This window comes from Mixophyes fleayi, chromosome 10 (genome assembly GCF_038048845.1).
Source record: "Mixophyes fleayi isolate aMixFle1 chromosome 10, aMixFle1.hap1, whole genome shotgun sequence".
Classification (NCBI taxonomy): Eukaryota; Metazoa; Chordata; class Amphibia; order Anura; family Limnodynastidae; genus Mixophyes; species Mixophyes fleayi.
In genome coordinates this window covers 24,600,281-24,621,471 of record NC_134411.1, presented here as the reverse complement: position 1 = coordinate 24,621,471, position 21,191 = coordinate 24,600,281, and the positions used below count along the sequence as shown (strand labels likewise).

At 40.5% G+C, this 21,191-nt stretch overlaps 1 protein-coding gene across 1 annotated transcript in view; it reads left to right on the top strand.

The window, feature by feature from the left end:
* Positions 1 to 17,297, top strand: part of OVCH2 (ovochymase 2) — a 59,205-nt gene extending 41,908 nt beyond the window's left edge. Inside the window, exons 16-23 of the mRNA XM_075188619.1 lie at positions 699 to 768; positions 2,367 to 2,559; positions 3,537 to 3,673; positions 6,605 to 6,767; positions 7,856 to 7,990; positions 9,754 to 9,886; positions 12,841 to 12,968; positions 16,179 to 17,297. Of these exons, the coding sequence (XP_075044720.1) occupies positions 699 to 768; positions 2,367 to 2,559; positions 3,537 to 3,673; positions 6,605 to 6,767; positions 7,856 to 7,990; positions 9,754 to 9,886; positions 12,841 to 12,968; positions 16,179 to 16,312 (1,093 nt within the window). The 3' untranslated portion in view covers positions 16,313 to 17,297. The remainder of the gene's footprint in view (positions 1 to 698; positions 769 to 2,366; positions 2,560 to 3,536; positions 3,674 to 6,604; positions 6,768 to 7,855; positions 7,991 to 9,753; positions 9,887 to 12,840; positions 12,969 to 16,178) is intronic.
* Positions 17,298 to 21,191: the final 3,894 nt, after the last annotated feature.

Below are 21,191 nucleotides of genomic sequence, written 5' to 3'. Positions count from 1 at the left end.
ATTGAGATTAATATTAGTGTTGGCCCTTGATTGTGCTCAAACCATGCTCCCTTCCCAATTCACAGACTATTACCACTCCTGATCATCCTACATGATATCACAATTCTCTCATCATTCCAAACAACTTTTGAGTTTACATCTGCAGTAAAACACACAACACATCTCTGACGCGAAGTGTATTAATGAACAGCGTAAGCCTCGTGCAGTTTGCAACAAACCCCAAGAACATCTCGGGCCATTGGAAAACACAGCATATTCCTCCAAGCTCGCTTTACTTTAGGTCAAGGTCATAAATGTACCACTTTGTTTGAATGAGGAAGTCTGGGCCCCCAGAACCCTATTAAAGATGGATGGTCATTCTACCTGATCCCCTCCCATAAACACATTTCCTCTGTATCAGAATTAGATCATGGAACTAATTCATCCAGATTTGTTGTGCAATGACAGATAACCAGCAGATGGAATGTGAGAGGTTGCTATGCTACAGTACCCGCTGTTTCTATTAAAATGCCACCGCAAGCAAATTATGTAGAACTAGGTCTATAACAATTTTACTGATCCAATATATTATATTAGAGAACTAATGGTACAGTGCTATCTTAACTTGAATGTCGGAGCATCTGCATGTCTTCTATTTAATCAAGTTATAATGCAAATTATTATTATTTACTGTTGTAAATTTTGTATTTTTGTTGCAGACCAGAGTCTCGCGATGTATGGATAGTAGTTGCTGGGCTGCATGACCAAGTGCTGTCTGAAAATACTCAGGTCTGATTATTAACCAATGCTCTACTGCCTCATTTTCATGTTATGTGGGGGAAGAGTGAACAGTTGTACGCGGGTGGTTATTTGGGAAGGCAGGTTTTTTTTGCTCCTTGAAGACAAATTTAGAAGGTTCCTAAACATGATTACACCAGGTGTAGAACAGTGTAGAACAGTGCATCGCTGGGTCCAAAGCCAAAGTTTGGTTGGGGGCCAGCAAGGTCTTTGTTTCCTCACAGGGCCCATAAAAAAAAGAGCAGAGCATGTGCGGAGCAGCACATGCACCGGATCAAAACAGGCCACTGCTCTGCTCTATTGATAGCAGAGAGCCCTGGGGAGAGTTGGGGGCCTCAGAGGGGAGCATAGCAACTGCACCCCCTCACCCCCTGTGGTTTTACCCTTGGAATCCTGTAAAAGTTAAAAAAAAAAATATATAAATTTGCGTACATGATGGCTTCCCAACTTTATAGATGGTCAAATTAGGGCATTTAATATATGGGCCTTGTAAGTTTATATAATTATATGGGCACTGCCGGCATAACCTTGGCACCTGCTTATATATAGTCATCTTGTTTTAGGTTCTCTGTGACCATTTTTTAAGTGCACAGGGAGAATAACAAGGTTAATGTTTGTATATAAGACTAAAATGAATTATTACAGTGATAATGTGCTGATGAATGGTCGAGTAGCACAGAAACAGGATATTGGAGGAGGGGGCCTGAAACAGCTACCCTGCCAGGGTCCCATGTGGTCTTAATTCGGCTCTGAGGGTAGGCATGGACCAGGAAGCGTGCTGGTTGTACTATCTAGGCATGGTGCAAATCTAAGGTGTTTTGCAGGCTGCATTGATTACAAAATCAATGGGTTGGGTACGGTTTACCGATTACGAGAACGCAGACGAGGTTGACACCTACAAAAAAATCCGACTGCCTAAAAAAAACCGAATAGAATAAAAACAGACTGAGTTGAAAACTGAAGATCCAGATATCCGATGGCAGCGGCATGCTGATAGCCAGGGATTCTGAAGACCCAGCTGTTCGGCACTTCAGTGTGACGTCAGCACAATTTAGATGTAGGTTAATTTAAAGCGGCAATTTGTGGACCCCGCAGGTTAAGTGTTTAAACACTTAACATGCGGGGTCCTGACATTGCCGCTTTAAATTAACATTGATTTAAGTCGCGCTGACGTCACTTTTTCAAACCCGCAGTTTAGCAAATATACCCCCTAGAGTCAACTCACTGGTCTGGAGGCTGACTAGTCCTCTGTCCTCTCCTCAGCACAGGTGGAAGCTGTCACTCCTGTCGAGTGTGCTGTGCTCTGCAGCAAGAAGGGAGAAATATGAACTTCCACAAGAAATAACATTATGTTTTGAATTCACCCCAAAACCTTTATTGTCCCATGGGGTCTGGGTCGATTCGGAGTGAGCAAGATCTGCATAGGAGCTAATATTGCAGACTGGCAGCTTGAAATTTGTAGTCTGACAGCCATTAGAGAGGGATTGTCTGAGATGAGTAGAGGAGTTTTTCTAACTTCCATTTCTGTCTCGCAACTTGAGAGCTGATGGGGCTTGACAACATCCTTTGGTTTGTTTTCCCCCCCCCAGAAACGTTTAGTGAAGCAAGTTATTGTGCATCCTAAATTTTCCCCACTGTTGATGGACTTTGACATTGCCTTGATCCAATTAGAGGAGCGGCTCCAGTTAAACCTTTATATACAGCCCATATGTCTCCCTGAGGCACACAGCAAGGTGGAACCAACCAAGCTCTGTGTGGTGTCTGGATGGGATCTTGGATACGGTAACTATGTTCGTAATATTATCTCTCTGGACTAATAAATCTCTTACAATCCATAACCGTTGTGGGCCAGAGGCAATTGAAAGCTAAGGGTTTGGAGAAGATCTTCGTAATCTTTATCACAACTAGAAATCCTCCCTTATAAGAGCCCAATTCATATAAATCCCCACCCTAACTTCGACTATTAGGATGGGGTGTTGAACTTACCAGCATATAAGCCTAATACTCTACTGAATGGCAGACATAGCATGATGTCAGGCCAATTTGTTCTAAAACAGCTTTCCAACCTTTAGTAGGTTACAGATGGCTTATCCTATCCATTACTCTATAGCATGCTACAGCAGTGCCTATTTTGCCTACCAATTTGGTCAACAACAACCATCAAAGATAGCCAAGACCCATTACAAAGTTGGCCAGACATCAATTGTTCCAAGCTAATAATACAGTTGGCCTGTGATTACTATTGCTGAGTGTCTGTGGTCATCGGACAGCTGCACTTCTGGACCCACTTGTGGTTGCCAACATCTAGACACAGATATGGAGATTCGGCAAGTAAACAAACACGTGTGGCTAGCTTAACACCATGTCACGTATACTCACACCCATTCCATATATCTTTCATTAAATACATGGCATTAATACAAATTTGTGGACTTTTTGTTTGACCTCATTCCTGCGTTCTAATTTTTAAACGTTCTCATTTTTAATACGTACACTTACGTCTTCCAGTTACTGGTTCTCGTTCTTATGACATTTTTACATAGCTCTCTACTGGTACAGTCTATTCACTGATGCCTATCTAATCGGTTACCCCCACAATTGTCTATATCTGTATGCATATAAATATATATATATATTTTTTATAAACTGTTATTTATTAGCGCCAGAGAAATAGTTTTTTTTTATATCTGTATGCATCATGTACAATGCTAAGCATTCCAAGAAAACCTTTGAATGAACAAGTGATGTGTAATCTACAGTGGAAAAGTCAACAAAGCTTCAGCAGTTGGAAGTTCCGGTGGTCCTGGATGAAGTCTGCAAAGATTACTATGGTTTTATTACAGACCGGATGTTCTGTGCCGGGACCGCAACAGACAAAGCCAGTAACCCCTGCTCAGTAAGTACAATAACTTGGGGGGGGTGATGGAGAAAAGAAAACTTATGTCAGAAGAACCACCGATAGTAGCTGTGGGCTCTATGCCCAATACTTATTTATAGTTAGACACATGATCGGGAATGTTTAGGAAAAAAAGGTAGATAGATCCTTCTGCTTAATTCTATCACATGGTAGCAACAAGAGTTTGGTGATTGGACTTCCCTTTCACACCCTCCTGGATAGGTTCATTTATTTGCCAGCTAGAAGTGGCAGTCTGCTGCACTACCACCTTTTTTGCTAGCTGGTACAGCTTTAACATGTGCTACGTATCTGCACTGCATTCCATGATGGGGAAATGTAGCATTGACCCTGGTCAAAATAGTGACTACTGATCATTAACAGGTACTGTAACTGTACTGAGGGCAGTACAATCCACAGTCTGTATTGTCATCTGTCTAGTTACAGTAGGGGCCCGAGTCATTAAGAAGAGCAAAGCAAAAGAAAAAGGAGTAACTTTGCACCTTGGCAAAATCTTGTTGCATTGGTGGGGGAGGTAAATTTAAAATGTGATGGCAGATTTATAATTGGGCTAAGACATGTCCTAGATCAACTTTAAATTTCAGTGTAAAAATAAAGCTATCAAGTATTTGTGTGCTAGATTAACAAACAGCCAGTATTTATTTTATGTGTAAAATAATAAACTAATTTGCACCCCTTGCATTGTAACATGGTTTGTCCAGGATACAATGTACTCATTTTTTTTTGCCTTACTCTCCTTAATGACTCAGGCCCTAGCTGTTGATATGCCTGTGAGTACTTGTGCTTAAAACGGCCCAGCCCTTAAGGCAGTGATAGACAAGCTGATACACTTCAGGGTTCACATGGGCGGCCCTTTAACCCTCAGAAGCACCGTATGTTCCAATTAATCTCAGTAATACATTAAAGAGACATATCAGTAATAACATATCAACGGCCATTTTGAACAAATGTTACACACTATAGCAAGCAAATCTGACAAAGCAGGAAACAGCTGGGGGCCACAGGTGAGGGCCCAGGGGGCGGGCGCCTGTTACCGATAACACCTATACCATGAAAATAAGGGTGTAAGTCTGATTACATTTCCTTTCACGTAGCCCTTATAGATGTCACAGCTATATCATTGCATAGATTGTGACATGCCGCCGTTGCCAGGGTCCAGTGTACAGACATATATGTACAACCTGATTAGACTGCTAGCAGGTTGTGTCCATTCAAGTGATGAATTAGCTGCACCCTGTAGTCTGAGCAGGAATGAATTATCCGCCTAGACATGGATGATACAATAAGAGAAAGCCACTGGGAACAGGTATTGGCAGGAGTGCAGGGCTGGCCTCCCAGAAGTACTACTGGAGTGGGGGGGGGGGGGCTACTATTGAATGAGAAGGGGGTTGTCCAAATGTGAACAACCTCTTTAAATGCAGCAGTGAAATATCTTTGCTCAAAGCCAATTCCAACTAGAGAATAAGTGAGTATCTGCTTGTGTGACAGATGAACATTTCTAAAGCCAGTGCCAGGCTGTTCTGTTCTGTGGACTCCATCCCAGAGACACAATGACCTGGCTCTTATCCCCGTCTGTCTTCATGTACTTTATGGTTCTATTGTATTCTACATTCCCATGCAATTGAGCCCTTCAGGTTAAAATAATGCACATGGGGTTTGCTGATGAATCGCTACCTTTTTAAAGAATAGCTTTGAAATAATGATCTCTTCACATATTTTTTCACTGTCTCTCTTCCTTTTATTGGGTTACATGGGAAACACATTTGCTAGATATATTTGTTACTATATTAAAGAAATGAATGGAGTGGAAGGGCCGTGCTCAAAACTTGTACTATGTTTCTGATCTGGATCTTTAGACCTCTTAGTTCAGAATAGTTATATGTTCTTTGGAGCCCCATCTAAAATGTCTATCATCTGAAATTCATTGGAGGACATTTATGAAATGCACTTGACGAGCTCGGCCCTGAGCGCAGGCTTATTACTTCTCTATTTGCTGATCATGTCTTTGTGGCCGACATTATAGCAGAATACCTGCAGAAATGTCCTTTTTTACTTTCTGGAGTGATCAGGACAATCTGTTTCCAGATGGTGGATCCAATACCAGTATTTGACATTAGACTAAGGGGGTATATTTACTAAACTGTGGGTTTGAAAAAGTGGAGATGCTGCCTATAGCAACTAATCAGATTCTAGTTATCATTTATTTAGTACATTCTACAAAATGACAGCTAGAATCTGATTGGTTGCTATAGGCAACATCTCCACTTTTTCAAACCCGCAGTTTAGTAAATATACCCCTAAGACTTTATGTATAGGCTTTGGCATCTAGGGGGGGATTCAATTCCCCCTAGATTAATGCAGTCTTAATCCTACTACCATTATTACGGTAAATTTAACCCGGCTTTCTGCTTGCAGCTCAGGGAACTGCAAGCAAAAATCCAGCGTTGAAATTACCATAATAACGGTAATCGTGTGCAGGCCGATTTTACTTTTTTTTTTTTTTACTATTTACAGTAACGCGACCAATTGAATTCCCCCCTAGGGTCAGATTTTTATTGCAGTTGACACATTTTTGCAATATCGCCCTCATCTTCTCTAGTCTTTAACCTGTTCATTACCTACTCTGTATAGAGTTACATAAAACATCACAAAGGTATGTGAAATAATATTTAATGAGTGTTTTGCAAACTACAACTATAAATTGTATTTAGTGAGGCACCATACATAAATAATTACAATAGCAACACATGAATTTTGTAATTTCCAGCCATAACAACATAGTGACCTACCCCTAGTTCTAATTCTTAATTTTAAAAATAAGGGAGGCATGCCTAAATTATAGCTGTGTAGATAAATGTTGACCTGTGATGATTAGATTTGGTTCTAATAATAATTCTAAATTGTTTGTTACAGTCGGTGTCTGGAGGTCCCCTGGTTTGTCTTTCTGATCATACAGGGATCTACTTTATTTTTGGTATTGTAAGCTGGGGTGTTGGATGCAAGGAAAATCCCAAACCTGGAGTGTACAGTAGAGTTCCCTTGTTTGTTGAGTGGATAGAGGAGATAATTAGGTCAGGTAAGTGTGTCTTATGTTCACTGTTACTATCAGTTTGTCATTGTAAAGGCATCACAATATGATTACATTGTGTGGGATAGGGGAAACATTACATTATAATGTTCTTGTCCACGGGACCCTGCACAATACTGTAAGGCAAAAAGATATAAATCAGCGCTGAGTGTGATTCGGCAATCCCTCACCAATAACACATGGATTAATGATTAAAATAACATTTATTAGGCATGTGCACAAAACAGATAACACATTAACCCTAAAATGACCAGCTGGTAACAGTATCAAAAATATATAACAATTAACTATAATGAGTCAGCGTTCGGTGATAGTCCAACACGGCGTGGATGAAAGTATATTGGCCAATATATCACTCCTAGAGAGACTCTGTATCAAAAATGTCTCAGCACAATACTGTAAGGGCTCATTGACATGGATGTAATTTCTTCTGTGTGTGATGTGTTGCACACAGAGATCATATAGAGAAGAAAATTCAGTCCATATAGATATTATTGATCCTTCTTCATTGCACTCTGGGAAATGGATCACTGAGAAGAAGTATTTTTCTCTCTTTAACTTGTGCTTCTGTATAATCAGTGTGTATTGCACACTAGCGATATTGAATCACTAATGTCTTTGCAACAAGTGCGATGCCTAATATAATCCCATCTAAATTAACTGGATTGTTACCAGGCATGTTGGAAACATCCTGAAGGTGACCGCTCTAAGCCTGCCCATGCAGTCCTCTATCAACCACGTTAACAGGCCCTGGTCTAAACCAGAAGTCTTCTGGCTGTTTGGCACAAGCTTTGGACAGCTGGATCTTGTCTACTGTAGCTGTCTACAATTGGACAGTGATCCTCTCACTGAGCCAAGTGGAGAGACCGGTCTATATGTAGTCAGCTTAAGCTAGATGCCTACGCGTTAAAGTAAAAGCGTTTAAAAAGATTTTACATCTAAATAGAGTTTGACAGGCTGACAAAACTTAGACTCCACTTGAATGACCAATCTAATTATCCAGAAAATATGGCAGCCATAGGTATGCTTTGTAACATTATTTAAAAATAAGGTTTTTTTTGGTTTTTTTTAATCAGTTGGAGAATTGAAGGAAACAGAGCTCCATGCTAAGCCACGGTATGAGTCTATTAGTAGAAATGATGACGGCCCGCTTGGGGATGAAGGACAGCATGATCAACCTGCCAATTCACAGGAGAAAACGTTATCACCAGGTACAATTGATTTGACTTATTTCTAAAAGTTACTGTTTTGACTATGGGTGATCTTTCCAAATGCTAAGAGTGTACAATTCTACAGGGCATTACCATGGAATGTCATAATGCTTGTTCTGTATCAGTGAGTAGTATATATTATGTTATAAATGTGTTTGCAAGCTGAATACTATTGAATTATTTAAAACATTCTTTGGAGGTTGTCAGGGATGGTGATAGAAAAGATTTGGGGAGGCACATTGGGCCCACAAACAGCTAGTTTGACAGCCCAGTTCTATATGAATACATGGGCACAGCCCCATGTAGACTGGTGATGAGCAAAATCTTCAATATGCTCTGCCCATTCTCCCATTGTCACATATGCTCCCTTTGTCATGTGTCACGGCAGTCCCCCACAGGTTCCTGCACGCTGCAGTGTCCGCTGGACAAGGGCTCTGGTCTTCACACCAGTTCCCATCTCTTCTGCTCCATGAGGGAAGGAGCTACACCTGATGATGTCACCAGTGTCCTGCACAGAGTGTCCGCATCACGGAGCAGCAGCGCCAGTGGTTTAGCGCTACGTAGCACTCTAACGACTCATCCACACACAGCTGCTGGCAGGAGCAGATTAGGACAGAAGCATAATGCAGGACATATCTCTTGAATGTCCCTGCAACCAGGAAAAAGTCCTGACTGTACATGACAGTTCAAAATATCAGAACTGCCCCACCAAAATCTGGACAGGTGCCAGACTGAACTACTCTCTCCTACCTATTCTTGCAGTTCTGATTACCTGCTAGTGTCTTAAGCTTAGCTGTGCTTAGCCAGATATTAGACTGATAGGGCCCTGATTAGAAAAGAAATAGGTACTGTTCATCTTCTTGAAAATCGAGCAATGAGTCAACAATCAAGGCCTCCCTCCACTCAGCTAGCCCTGATATTTCAATCAATAGCATCCATATTTAATAAGTAGCCATCCTAACAAGTCAGGTGTTCATTTATTTGCCCCTATTTTTAATACATAGACCTCATTTAACATTACCACCCTCTACAGTATATTAATATCCTGCATTAGCCACACATTTATTAAAAGTGGTGCTATTCGTGTAGAGACCCTCTATTAAAAGAATAACCCCATCTGCTAGTAATACTAGCCCCACTATATCACCTTAGTATCCCACCCACATTACATTATTAGCCCACACCTTCCCTTGCATTACATTAATACACCGCTTACATTACATTAACAGTCCCTACCTACTCCCACATTATATTAATACATCACCACCACCACCACCACCATACTCACCTGATCTACAAACAACTGCTGTGGGAGAGTCCTCTGTCTGCCTCCTGCAGAGTAACATTTGTTTGAAAAGTGGTGTCAGCGCTCTCTACAGCTTGCATGCCAAGCATTCACTTATTTCACAAAATAAAGCTCTATATTTTGGCTAGTACTGTATATAGCACATTGTAAATGCAATTGTTTGCTGAAATGGTATGATAACTTTATATTTTGGTATTGGGTTTTGTTAATTTTACACATTCATTTTAAATTTCTATTTTTATTGGCTGATTTGTGCCTAAAATGGTCTTTACTATATGTAGTACATCGGAAGGCGCATGTTAAAATTAATTATGTTTGTGGGGAGAAATAGCCCCCAGCAAATCAAGTAAATGAAAAAGCAGTTTTGCAATTTCATATAGGACCTTAAATGATCAGGACATGGCTATAATGGCACCTAATGCTCCTGTGAATAAACCATAGGTGTCTTTGTTTACAGACAGTGATCCTTCCTCGGACTCCAGTTCCTTACAAAACAACTATGTTGCTTGTAAAGACGTTCTGCAGTCACTACAGGCACCGGGGGAACTAAAACTGATTGCCAATAGTCAGGACAATGCCAAAGGTTTCAGGTAAGTGTCAATAATATGAGTTCATTGTTCTATGAACATAATAATGCATAACCCCCAACTGTTCTGATTTTGGCACGACATCCCAATCAACGGAAGGGTTGGGGCTTAATGGGAAAGTGGGTGCCTAAATATGTCCATTTGTGGGCGGAGTTTGTGTGGGACAGGGCTGGAGTTATTTTGTCCCACTTTCGGGATTCTAAATTTTGGGAGCTATGATATTGCCAGGACTGGAATTGGGACAGTTTCTTGCCAATAAAAGTAATCTCAAGATGTCACCAAATATAATTTGCATTGTGGATTTTCACTTTTGATCTTTGGTAAATGAGTCTTATTTTATAGCAAGTAGTGTGGTGACTATTGATAAATATCCTTTACAGCAATAAGTATAAAATATAAAAACAATGTATCACCCATGCTTATGAAAAATTCTCCCCAGGGCAACTTGGCGTTACTCAGCTGCAGTGCCGTAACTAGACACTTTAGTGCCCTGGGCGAGACAGGACACCGGTGCCCCCCATCTAAGTGGGCGCGACATTTGCCAAGTGGGTGTGGCCAACCTAATATGGGGGTGTGGCTACTGAAAAAATTCTGTTACACATATTTGCAAATACATGATAAGCCGGATGCATGGATATATATATATTAATTATATATATATATATATATATATATATATATATATATATATATATATGAGAGATCTATAACTCTATCTATATTTCTGATGCATTTGGATTATCATAAATTTGCAAATATGTGTATTATAAAATAGAAATTAAAATAACATTTATAGTTGAGAAATAGAGAGAGATTAAGTAAAATAAGGTGCTGGTGAGATCAGTGGGAGTAGAGATGGATGGAAGTGGTGTATAAGTGGGCTGAAATAGGAGTTTGGGTATGGAGGAGGTAGGTGGAAGGGATGAGTGAGAATGGTAGTGGAATGGAACAGAATTGAGAATTATGCTCTTATAAGAGCAGTTTGTTGTAAAAATTACTTTTCTCTAGCAGTGGTCATCAGCGGTGATCAGCGCTGTAGCTGCGGCTGAGCGGCTTCCTGCTTTGGCATTTGGAACACAAGTTTGTGTTCCAAATGCCAAACTTCCTGTCAATGGAACGCATGTGCGTTCCACTGACAGGAAGTTCGGAATTTGGAATGCAAACTTGCGTTCCAAATGCCAAAGCAGGAAGCCGCTCGGCCGCAGCTACAGCGTCCGATGCCGGGAATAGGTTGTTTCTCGTCAGGCAGGCAGAGGCAGATGGATGTAAGAGCGCTGTGTGCAGTGATTGAGCCTGGGCACAGAGGCAGGTAGCGGGCGGCTAATGCGCCCCCTTGGGCTTGCGCCCTGGGCGACGGCACCGCCCGCACCTGCCTAGTTACGGCTCTGCTCAGCTGCCCTGGTTATAGTGGCACAGAGCAGTAATAGCCGATTTAACGCGTCGCCGCTCCAGTTTGCATCCCTAAGCATGCATGAGCCAGATTTGAGCTTTACTTTTAATTTAAAAAATATATATATTATAAAGTATAACAAAAAACACCTACACAACATTATATATAATAGATAACTTAAAAAAAAAGTTTAAATGAAATAATATTAATGAATACTATATGGTGAGATGGCGTTACCAAAACAAGCATTGAGGTGGTACAAACACTGCCACAATACTTGTTAAATAGCCTTCCACAAGCATAAACATGGGGGAGCCTTTGCCAACGAAACTAAACTCTGGTTCTCGCCACCCCTAGTGCATAGTGAGATATTCTAACAAGCACTATCGCTCATTAAAAAAACACCTTTATTCACCAGTGACATGGCTCTATTTATAAGTAAGTATGATAGTGAGCCCTGTTTATTTCTGTCAAACCATTAGATGGCAGTAAAGTTCACATGTGTTGTCAATGTGCGCTTTAAAATGTTGAACTTTGCTACCCAGCAAATGTTGGAACGTGGCTAATTTTTGCCAATGGTAAATTACTTATATTAGGGGTCATTGCAGGCAGATGCATCTCCTACAAGACCTGCATTGTAAGTACAGGTATGAGATCTATTATCCAGAATACTGAGAGTTAACCAGTTAGAGATTCAGCCCTGTTTTTCCTATACTGTCCATTATTAAATTGTTTAGCAGAGCTCCTCGCAGTGACTGTAGGAGGGGACACTCAGTATATCTGTGCATATGATACTTTCTCTGTCTTCCTATATATAAAAGATTGCATGCCTGTATTATTGAGCAGTATAGTTGTGTACTCAGGATACGTAACAATAGTTAGAACGCTACTCTGCTCCACCGTTCACTTAGAAATGTGACATATTTAGTAATTGAGAGTGAAATACATCTGACTGTTATCTCTGCTTTCCACGTAGGTAATACATCCTACAGGAGGCATAGGGCCAAACTAAGACCGATTCAGACCTCTTATAAGTCCCTCACAAAATGGAAATATATAATGTCACTTCCCAAGAACAGAGAAAACATTCACTTCCCTGCCCTTCTAGTATGTCCGGGAGACTCCTCCGAATTCTGGGTAGCTCTCCCGGATCTCTAGGATCCCATCCACAATGACGCGGTGAAACGCAGCATTTTTGCCCCCCCTCCCCCCCGTTGCAAAATGCCACGATTGCAACGTTGCGGGGGTGGGGCCAAAATGAAGCGAGTTGAGGCTTCACATCCCCCCCCCCCACCCTGGTCTTGCCACTTGACATCTGGGATCTCCTGGGGGGGGGCAGGATTCAGAAATTGATAAGTATTGAGAAACTCTATTGCATGCGAACCATCCTACAAGAAGTAAACATAGACAACCATTGACAAAGCCACAATCAGTGGATGTAGGTGACATATGGACACAACATAAATGGATAATACATAGCTAGCTACATTGTCAGAACTATACGACAATTCCTAACTTGCATGTGAATGGATGCTATAAAGTCCTTTTATATCTGCTTTCATTTCAGATGCCAGCTGATATTTCAAGCACCAGAAGACCACTTTATAATGCTACATTTTATACAGTTGAACATGTCTAGTAACCAAAATTCCCTGGTAATCTACGAAGGAATATCCAGCAATAAAACATTCAAAGGTAGGATTTGTAATTCACACATTTTCATGCATGTGCGCGTTCTCTGTTTAGCAGGCGAAGCGGTGAGTAACCCTTACTGTCTAAGTATCACCGCATGAGCCCTATCAGACCTCTTAGACCTCTAATCACTGGAATGTGCGCTGTAAAGGAAATGTGGAACTTTATGCAAAAGAAACAAATGAGTACCGTGGGCAGAGACAGTTTGTGAATCTTCTCCAGTTATCTGTATTCTTGTATTGGTTTGATCATAGCCTACTCTAATAGCAGATAGTCATAGATTCTAATGCTCTCCATATGAAAATCTGGATTATGAGGCCACTCTGACGCCATGCCCAGGTCTGCCCCTTCCATGCCCGTTCCTGGTAAACCACACACAGTTTACCACTGTAAATTAGGACCATCTCACTATATATGTTGTCTCTTAAAGCAAAATAAAGAGAATCTCATTAAACAAATAATGCTTTGGGTCTCATTTAAAATTGAATACATATTTGTGACCTGAACATACACATAAAATTTGGCTGCACGATTGCAGCTGTCTGTGTGCATATTGAATTGCGCTGACGTTTTGAGCAACTTGTGCTCTAGCGTATGACCATGTCCATCACAAAGACGCGCCCAACATCGCCATCCACATGGAAGCTTACACAATGCTTATGGAGCCCGCATAGATGTGCATCCTAAATGGTGTACCTTTAAGTCAGAATGGGTCACATATCTAAGGGGCATGGTTGACTTAAGTTTCCATGCCCTCAATATACTGAACATACATGGGTACACCCTAATATGCCTATCTAAGTGCAAGTATCCACAAGACTCAGGTACACTCAACTCTTAATATGCCCCCTTTTTGTTACACATGCACAGTTCATAAATGCATATTTTTGTGCATCACAAATGGATTACGTCCGCCTCTAAGTGAGGCCTTTAATATTGCGGCTGTTGTGGAATATGTAAGCAGAATCTGGTCACACAATTACCACACACCTCTTGGTAAAGTCAAGAAAGTTTACTACCATTTACTGAATACTTTTGGAAACTGCCTTAATCTGACATATCATTTAAAAAAAAATGAAGAGATTCTGATTAAACAATTAACACTTGGATATTGCACTGTATTCATATTTTGGCGGAACATTCATTGCTTTATTGGAAAATGAACGTGAGGTCTGATATAGAGGGTAATCGAATTAGAATCTGCAATCTGTGTGAGCTTTAATGATCTGTACTATAGAAGGAAAATGCTCACAGAGATTAGTAGTGAACACATCTGTCTGTTCTTCACAGCAGAGTGAATGTGAATTTTGTTAAAGTCATAAAACATTTTCAAGGTGCTGGAAGAAAGCATTGCTGATGCTTATGTGCTGGAAGGGTTATATAACTAATGTAAAAGACTTTGGCCTCCAGCAGTGCAAGGCCAAGCAGATAGTGTACAGTGGAAATGGAAAGTCCACACTATTGTTTCTCATTGACGGAATCTCCAGCAGTAAATCACTGCAAGAACAATATATACTGTACTCCAGGAGGTCATATTTTTGTGTGCAATCTTGCCTTGCTCCCAATTACACAAATACCTAACCCAATGATGTTACACCTACTTTGTGACACTAGGGGTATATTTACTAAACTGCGGGTTTGAAAAAGTGAAGATGTTGCCTATAGCAACCAATCAGATTCTAGCTGTCATTTTGTAGAATGTACTAAATAAATGATAACTAGAATCTGATTGGTTGCTATAGGCAACATCTCCACTTTTTCAAACCCGCAGTTTTATAACATCTAGCCCCAGGTCTCTAAACTGTTGAAATGTTCAGGGATATCGATTATGAATAAGATTGTAACCATCCTCTGATCTCCAGTCGGTGATAAACAGAATGACAGTTTACTAAAATGTTAACTTTGCAAATTAAGGTAAAGGCCTCTAATAAGTATGATATAAAGTTATTTCTAATCATATTTATTAGACTAATACAAAGCGAAAATGTGAGTACGTTTATACTGTCTTTAATGATGGCTTGTCACAATGTTCTAGATTTTCATTTTGCTTATTACGTGAAGCCTTATGCGCTATGTAATAAGCGAAAATAAATGAGGTTCCTGTGTACTGTACTTACAAGTTGGTAGCTCGTCTTGAAAGCTGCACGGGGCTGTCATCATAGGCTATGCTCTCTCCCAAGCCGGACTCTTCTATTCGTCAAAGCTTTACTGCTGTGAGGTATTAAGGAATCCTATCCGATACAGATATCCTAGAGGAAATAACCTCTATTAAATGTTCACTCCTGGGCACAAGGTATTCTATAATAGGCAAATAAAAAAGCAGTTCGGATCCTGATGACAGTGTACATTGGTTCATGGTATGGAAAATGGTGCACACAAGTGTAGTGGACACGGTGGTATACCGAGGAGGGAATTACTGATATCATTGGTGCCCATCTCAAGATTGCCAAAAGCCACCTGGTTCATCCAGAATGTTTATGTAAGAATGATCTTTGGACAGAGGAATTACCTCTGTATGACTAATGCTGCTGACGGATTGGGCAGTCTTATGTTTCAGAGGCTTATACAGGGTGTATGTTCATCTTGCCAAACTTTAAGGTTCACTATTAGGAAGGTGGGAGGGGGTATGGTTGTGGCTGCTGAGGTCCCTGCATATGTCCTAGAGCCGGGGTAAAGTTGTCAAATATAACCTTAATGTCACCCCAATGAAACCACATTAGTATCTTTAAAACCCTAAGTAGGGCTTTGTGTAAGGAAACGGCTTTTAGATTACTTTCCGTAATAGTGCGTGGCCATCCTTTTTAAACTAGTAGATTGTCTGCTGAATATGTCTCCGCAATCACTGTATATGATGCTGCTGGCACCAGCTAGAGGAGATTGACAGACCGATAACAGATGTCAAATAAGTAATAATCCCTGCAACAAATGGTTACAATATGTGAGTTATAAATAATGGTTACATTTTAAACAATTCCAGAGATGTTCACTATCAGTCGTTTGTTTTATAGTATAACTATAAGTACAGTCATGTTAGATGTATGTGCATTTATTTAAAGCGTGAATGTGTACAGTGTGTGATACGTAACAGCCATGTCCTTGGCCTATCTCCCGTAGATAAACAAAAAGCTTCACCTTTGTTCTGCGTTACCAAAGAGCATTACAGGTCATTTGCAAACTGCTCAGTTGTAACTTTCCTGAACCGTTCCTTCGCAGCTCAACTCACAGAGGACAAGATCCCCAGCATTATAAAGTCTGCGGGCCCAGCTCTCACCATAGAAGCCACCCCCTCCGCCGACAATTCTGAGCTTCGGATATGGCTGTCCTACACTTTCCACAACCAGAATTGAGAAACTACAGCTGAAACACTCCTGTGATGAATAATTTACATTCCCAAATATATAAATATATGTAAATGTTTTTATACACATGCATAATTTAAAATGTTTGCAATTACATGTTCTGCCGTTAATGTCACGGGGGAATCATCTCCCCATTGCAACCCCACACTTTTTGAGCAACTTTTCAGCAGGAATCTGTTCAGAAATTGAGAACTGCAAATAATCCGTTCCCAACAGGGTTTGAAAGTGCAAACACAAAATTTTGGAGCTATTGGTCCATAATAAACACAGACGTTTAGGTAGATCTATTATATGTTTAATGTAGAGGTGTAGTATTTAATGGTGAACATATTAATGATCATAACAAATGATAAATATAATCTTAGTTATACCGTTTCATATTACAGAATTAAAACTATCATTTTCTTATAACTGATTTCTTAAACCAGAGTGTATATTGTTGTTAATGAGTATTTATGATGTGACATATAATGCAGAAACAATTCATGAAAAGGTAACAAGCGTTACATACATGCAGTGATGTTGCAGGAAACCAGCAAGTACCCCTTCATTATCTCCCTTCCTCCCCCTATATCTTGTCCCCCTCTTTCCTGCCGCTTCTCTAAACTTAGGCTGGATACACACTACAGAGTTTTCAGCTGGTTATCGGGGACAATTACACGATAAACGACTGTTCGGCCCAATATTGCGTTAGTGCGTACGCTCCAATGATGAACAATTACACAGGTCTGCGAAATCTAAGTTATTTTTTTTTTTTAATAATACTTTTTATATTCTTAATTATACTCCTGTGTACATCAAGAAATAGTATATAAAAAAAAAAATTACATCATCATTTTTACCTATAAGAAGTTTAATTCTTCTTGACATATTTATTGTATAGAAACATGGTGAGGAGAGAGAGATATTCAAGATACCAACCTATATGTAAATCCATTTTGTTTAGACAGATGCCATTATTTTCACACTTATTAGTAAATATATATATATATATATATATATATATATATATATATATATATATATATATATATATATATATATATATATATATATAAAAATCAGTTGCCAACTATGTGGTATATTCCAGGTAGACATGTAGCTGGACTACTGGACATGATCATAACATAGATTGTAAGCTTGTGAGCAAGACCCTCTTACCTCTCTGCATGCCTGTATTACCCAGTATGTGTTTGTTCCCAATTGTAAAGCGCTACGGAATTTGCAGTACTATATAAATAAATGTTAATGATGATTAAGATTATACAGTTCTATTATACTTTAAATACTCTCCTAGGATGAACAAATAATTAATCAGGAAGACGTCAGCACAATATTGTTTTTGCTTAAACAGACTTGTCACCAGGTCCTATTTGTTTGCATTTGATTTGCTAAGAACACTGTGGTGTAAATGTCTGGAGCTATCTCCCCTGTGTCTGCTCTGTGCATTATTTTCACATCTCTGTGGCTCTTCAGGCATTGTGCAACTACAGATCCCAGCATACCTTGCCAGCCATTCGTGGCCTATCTCCTGGCAAAGCATGCTGGGGCTTGTAGTTTTACAACACCTGGAGAGCCACAGGTTGGCCAGGCCTGATATAAACTATTGTATTGTAGGATGAATAAGATTGACAGGAGGGAGCTGGGAGGAGACCTGTTGAGAGATATACAACAAATACTAAATGATAAATTCTGCAAATAACTGAGACTAGTTTGATACATTTATATATTGATATTTACAGTAGATAGTTGTAAAGGGAATTTTTAAAAAAAAACAAACATAAAAGTAGACTTATCCTTTAACTAGTATAGTACAGAGAATATCCGTGGATATGCCAGACAATTAGAAAAAAAAAATATTCTATGAGCACATTTTACTAATTAAGATTATACTAGTAGTGGGAACAATGTAGATTAAATAAACCATTTACTGTTTTTATCATGTTTTTTTTTTTTTTTTTTTGTTTTTTTTAACTGTAGTACATTCTATGTCTGCCTAGTGCCTTCTCTTTTACCCTTTTCCATGTATTATTGGCCGATTTCATAATCTGTATTTTTCACTTTACAGTTTTATAGTTAAACACAGAATAGTAATGAATGTTTTATTGTTTGACTAAACATATTATCATGGTTCTATTATCTAATCAATGTGTTAGCGTGGATACAAATATTTTAGATACACAGTATTAAACATGTGACATTTAATTTAATGTTTTCAGAAATATATAAACATATATGAAACATAATAAATGAATTTCATAAATTATTTATGTGCGTGTGTTATGCCTATACCTACAGAAAACTACAGTATTTGTGTATCGTGCAGAGACTCCCCCGCCTGAAGTCATGTCACCTGCTCCTAATCTTACTACTGTACAGTCATTTTACTAATCACAGTGAACACCGATGGTCAGGGCCGGTGCAAGGTTGCTCGGCACCCTAGGCAAATTTCCCAGCCCCTAACACACTTGACATTTCTAAAATAAAAATAATAACTCTCACCTCCTCCGTTGTCTCCCCTCTGTCTGCAGCCTCCATTCTCTCCCCTCTGTCTGCAGCCTCCATTCTCTCTCCTCTGTCTGCAGCCTCCATTCTCTCCCCTCTGTCTGCAGCCTCCATTCTCTCCCCTCTGTTTGCAGCCTCCGTTCTCTCCCCTCTGTCTGTAGCCTCCGTTCTCTCCCCTCTGTCTGTAGCCTCCATTCTCTCCCCTCTGTCTGCAGCCTCCGTTCTCTCCCCTCTGTCTGCAGCCTCCGTTCTCTCCCCTCTGTCTGCAGCCTCCGTTCTCTCCCCTCTGTCTGCAGCCTCCGTTCTCTCCCCTCTGTCTGCAGCCTCCATTCTCTCCCCTCTGTCTGCAGCCTCCTTTCTCTCCCCTCTGTCTGCAGCCTCCATTCTCTCCCCTCTGTTTGCAGCCTCCATTCTCTCCCCTCTGTCTGCAGCCTCCATTCTCTCCCCTCTGTCTGCAGCCTCCATTCTCTCCCCTCTGTCTGCAGCCTCCATTCTCTCCCCTCTGTCTGCAGCCTCCTTTCTCTCCCCTCTGTCTGCAGCCTCCTTTCTCTCCCCTCTGTCTGTCTGTCGCCTCCTTTCTCTCCCCTCTGTCTGTCTGTCGCCTCCGTTCTCTCCCCTCTGTCTGTCTGTCGCCTTCGTTCTCTCCCCTCTGGTGCGATCGCACCGCCACCATTTATTTCTAAATTATTACTTCGTCCCCCGCTTCAGTGCTGCCCGGCGCCCTAGGCAACTGCCTAACCTTGCCTAATGGGAGCGCCGGGCCTGCCGGTGGTAGTCCTATTTCTGATGGTAGAAGTAACGACAGGCTAAATGCCTGTATGTAAATTTCCCCAACACGGAAATACAGACCGTCACAATGCCGGCATTGAAACTGCAATGCCAGCAGCTATACAGGGTGTATATTTTTGCCATGGGTATCGAGCACCGTGGTGATCAGCCTGGGGCTGGTTGGCATCATGGTAGGGGGAAAACCTGCTGCAGGTTCACTTGCTAAACTGCCACCAGCCCCGGCTGGCTAAGCCATGGGCCGGTTGGAGGAGAATCAGGGGGGGACCACATGCTGTTTGGCCCCCCGATTTTCCTCTGACCGGCACTAGGCTGGCAGCACTAGGGTTAAAATGACCGGGAGGGGGAAGGGGCGCGCTTTTTTTTTTTTTTTTTTGTATTTTAAAAACTTTATAGCCAGTGGGACTTGCTGGCATTGTCGTTTTAATGCTTGAGTTGTGACTGTCTGTATTTTTTCTGTGTCAGGGAAACCAGCAAGTGGTCGTTTATGGTGTAATCTGCATGATAATTGAATCAGTGTGTACCCAGCTTTACAGTCCTGGAAACCTCTTGGTATCGTGAGACTGTGACAGTCATGGAGAAATGTGTATATTATTTGGGTTGTGTATAGTGTGTCATTAAAAATACTGATTGTGCAGAAGTATCAGCAAATAAGGCAAAAGGACATCTCCAAATCCTGCAATTTTGCCGTCTGGAAGTCAATTGCATAGTTACAACTTCCAGGGACAGTGCCACGTTTTATAGATCAGTCTCTAGTAATGTCTCTGTTTTTCACAATTAACTAAGCTGTACAATTCCACTTTTTCTAAATATACTAAATGCATTTCTCAGTGAGTATCCTTCTCACGTCTGTTAAAAATGTATTGAATAGGAGTATTTTTTAAAAAAAATTACACTATTACCAAGGTCAATAACGTGTAATACAAGATTCCCCGCCCAGACCGTACCACGACTGATGGGCTTAGATGCATCAGCGGCAAAGAGTCTGTGAAAATTAATTGAAAATATTAGAAAGTTAGTGATTGGGTGAGCAAGAATCTCCCAAACTAAGGAGCGCTATTCTAGAAAGGTTATTATTATTGTTGTAGATTTGTACGGTGGGGGAAACGGGGGGCATACAAGGTAGATAAAATAAATGCAAATGTGAAAACAAAGTATAGAGAGGGCTCATTAGAGAACTTACATACTAATGGCAAATGGGCACAGCTGAGACAAGAAGAGTGAATGTGGCTCAAAGTGGAGATTGGGACATCATATAGGTGGGAAATGAAACCTTCAATAAAGAGATGTTTTTAGAGAGCATTTAAAGATTTGAGATTAAAGTTCTTCTTTCGTGTAAAACAAAATGACTAAAAAACAAAACAAGCTGTAACATAATCAAGAAGTGGAGGCTACAAAGAAAATCTCTGAGCCACCAAGTGTCACTGGTCTGTTATTGTATCTGTCACTCAGGCATGACCACTGTGAACGAGGCCGTTTACTGCACAGGGTACTGGTATAAACCACAAATTGTCTGTTGATTTGTGTTTATGTGATGAATACACGGACCTCTCAAACTGCCAGGATACACAATATG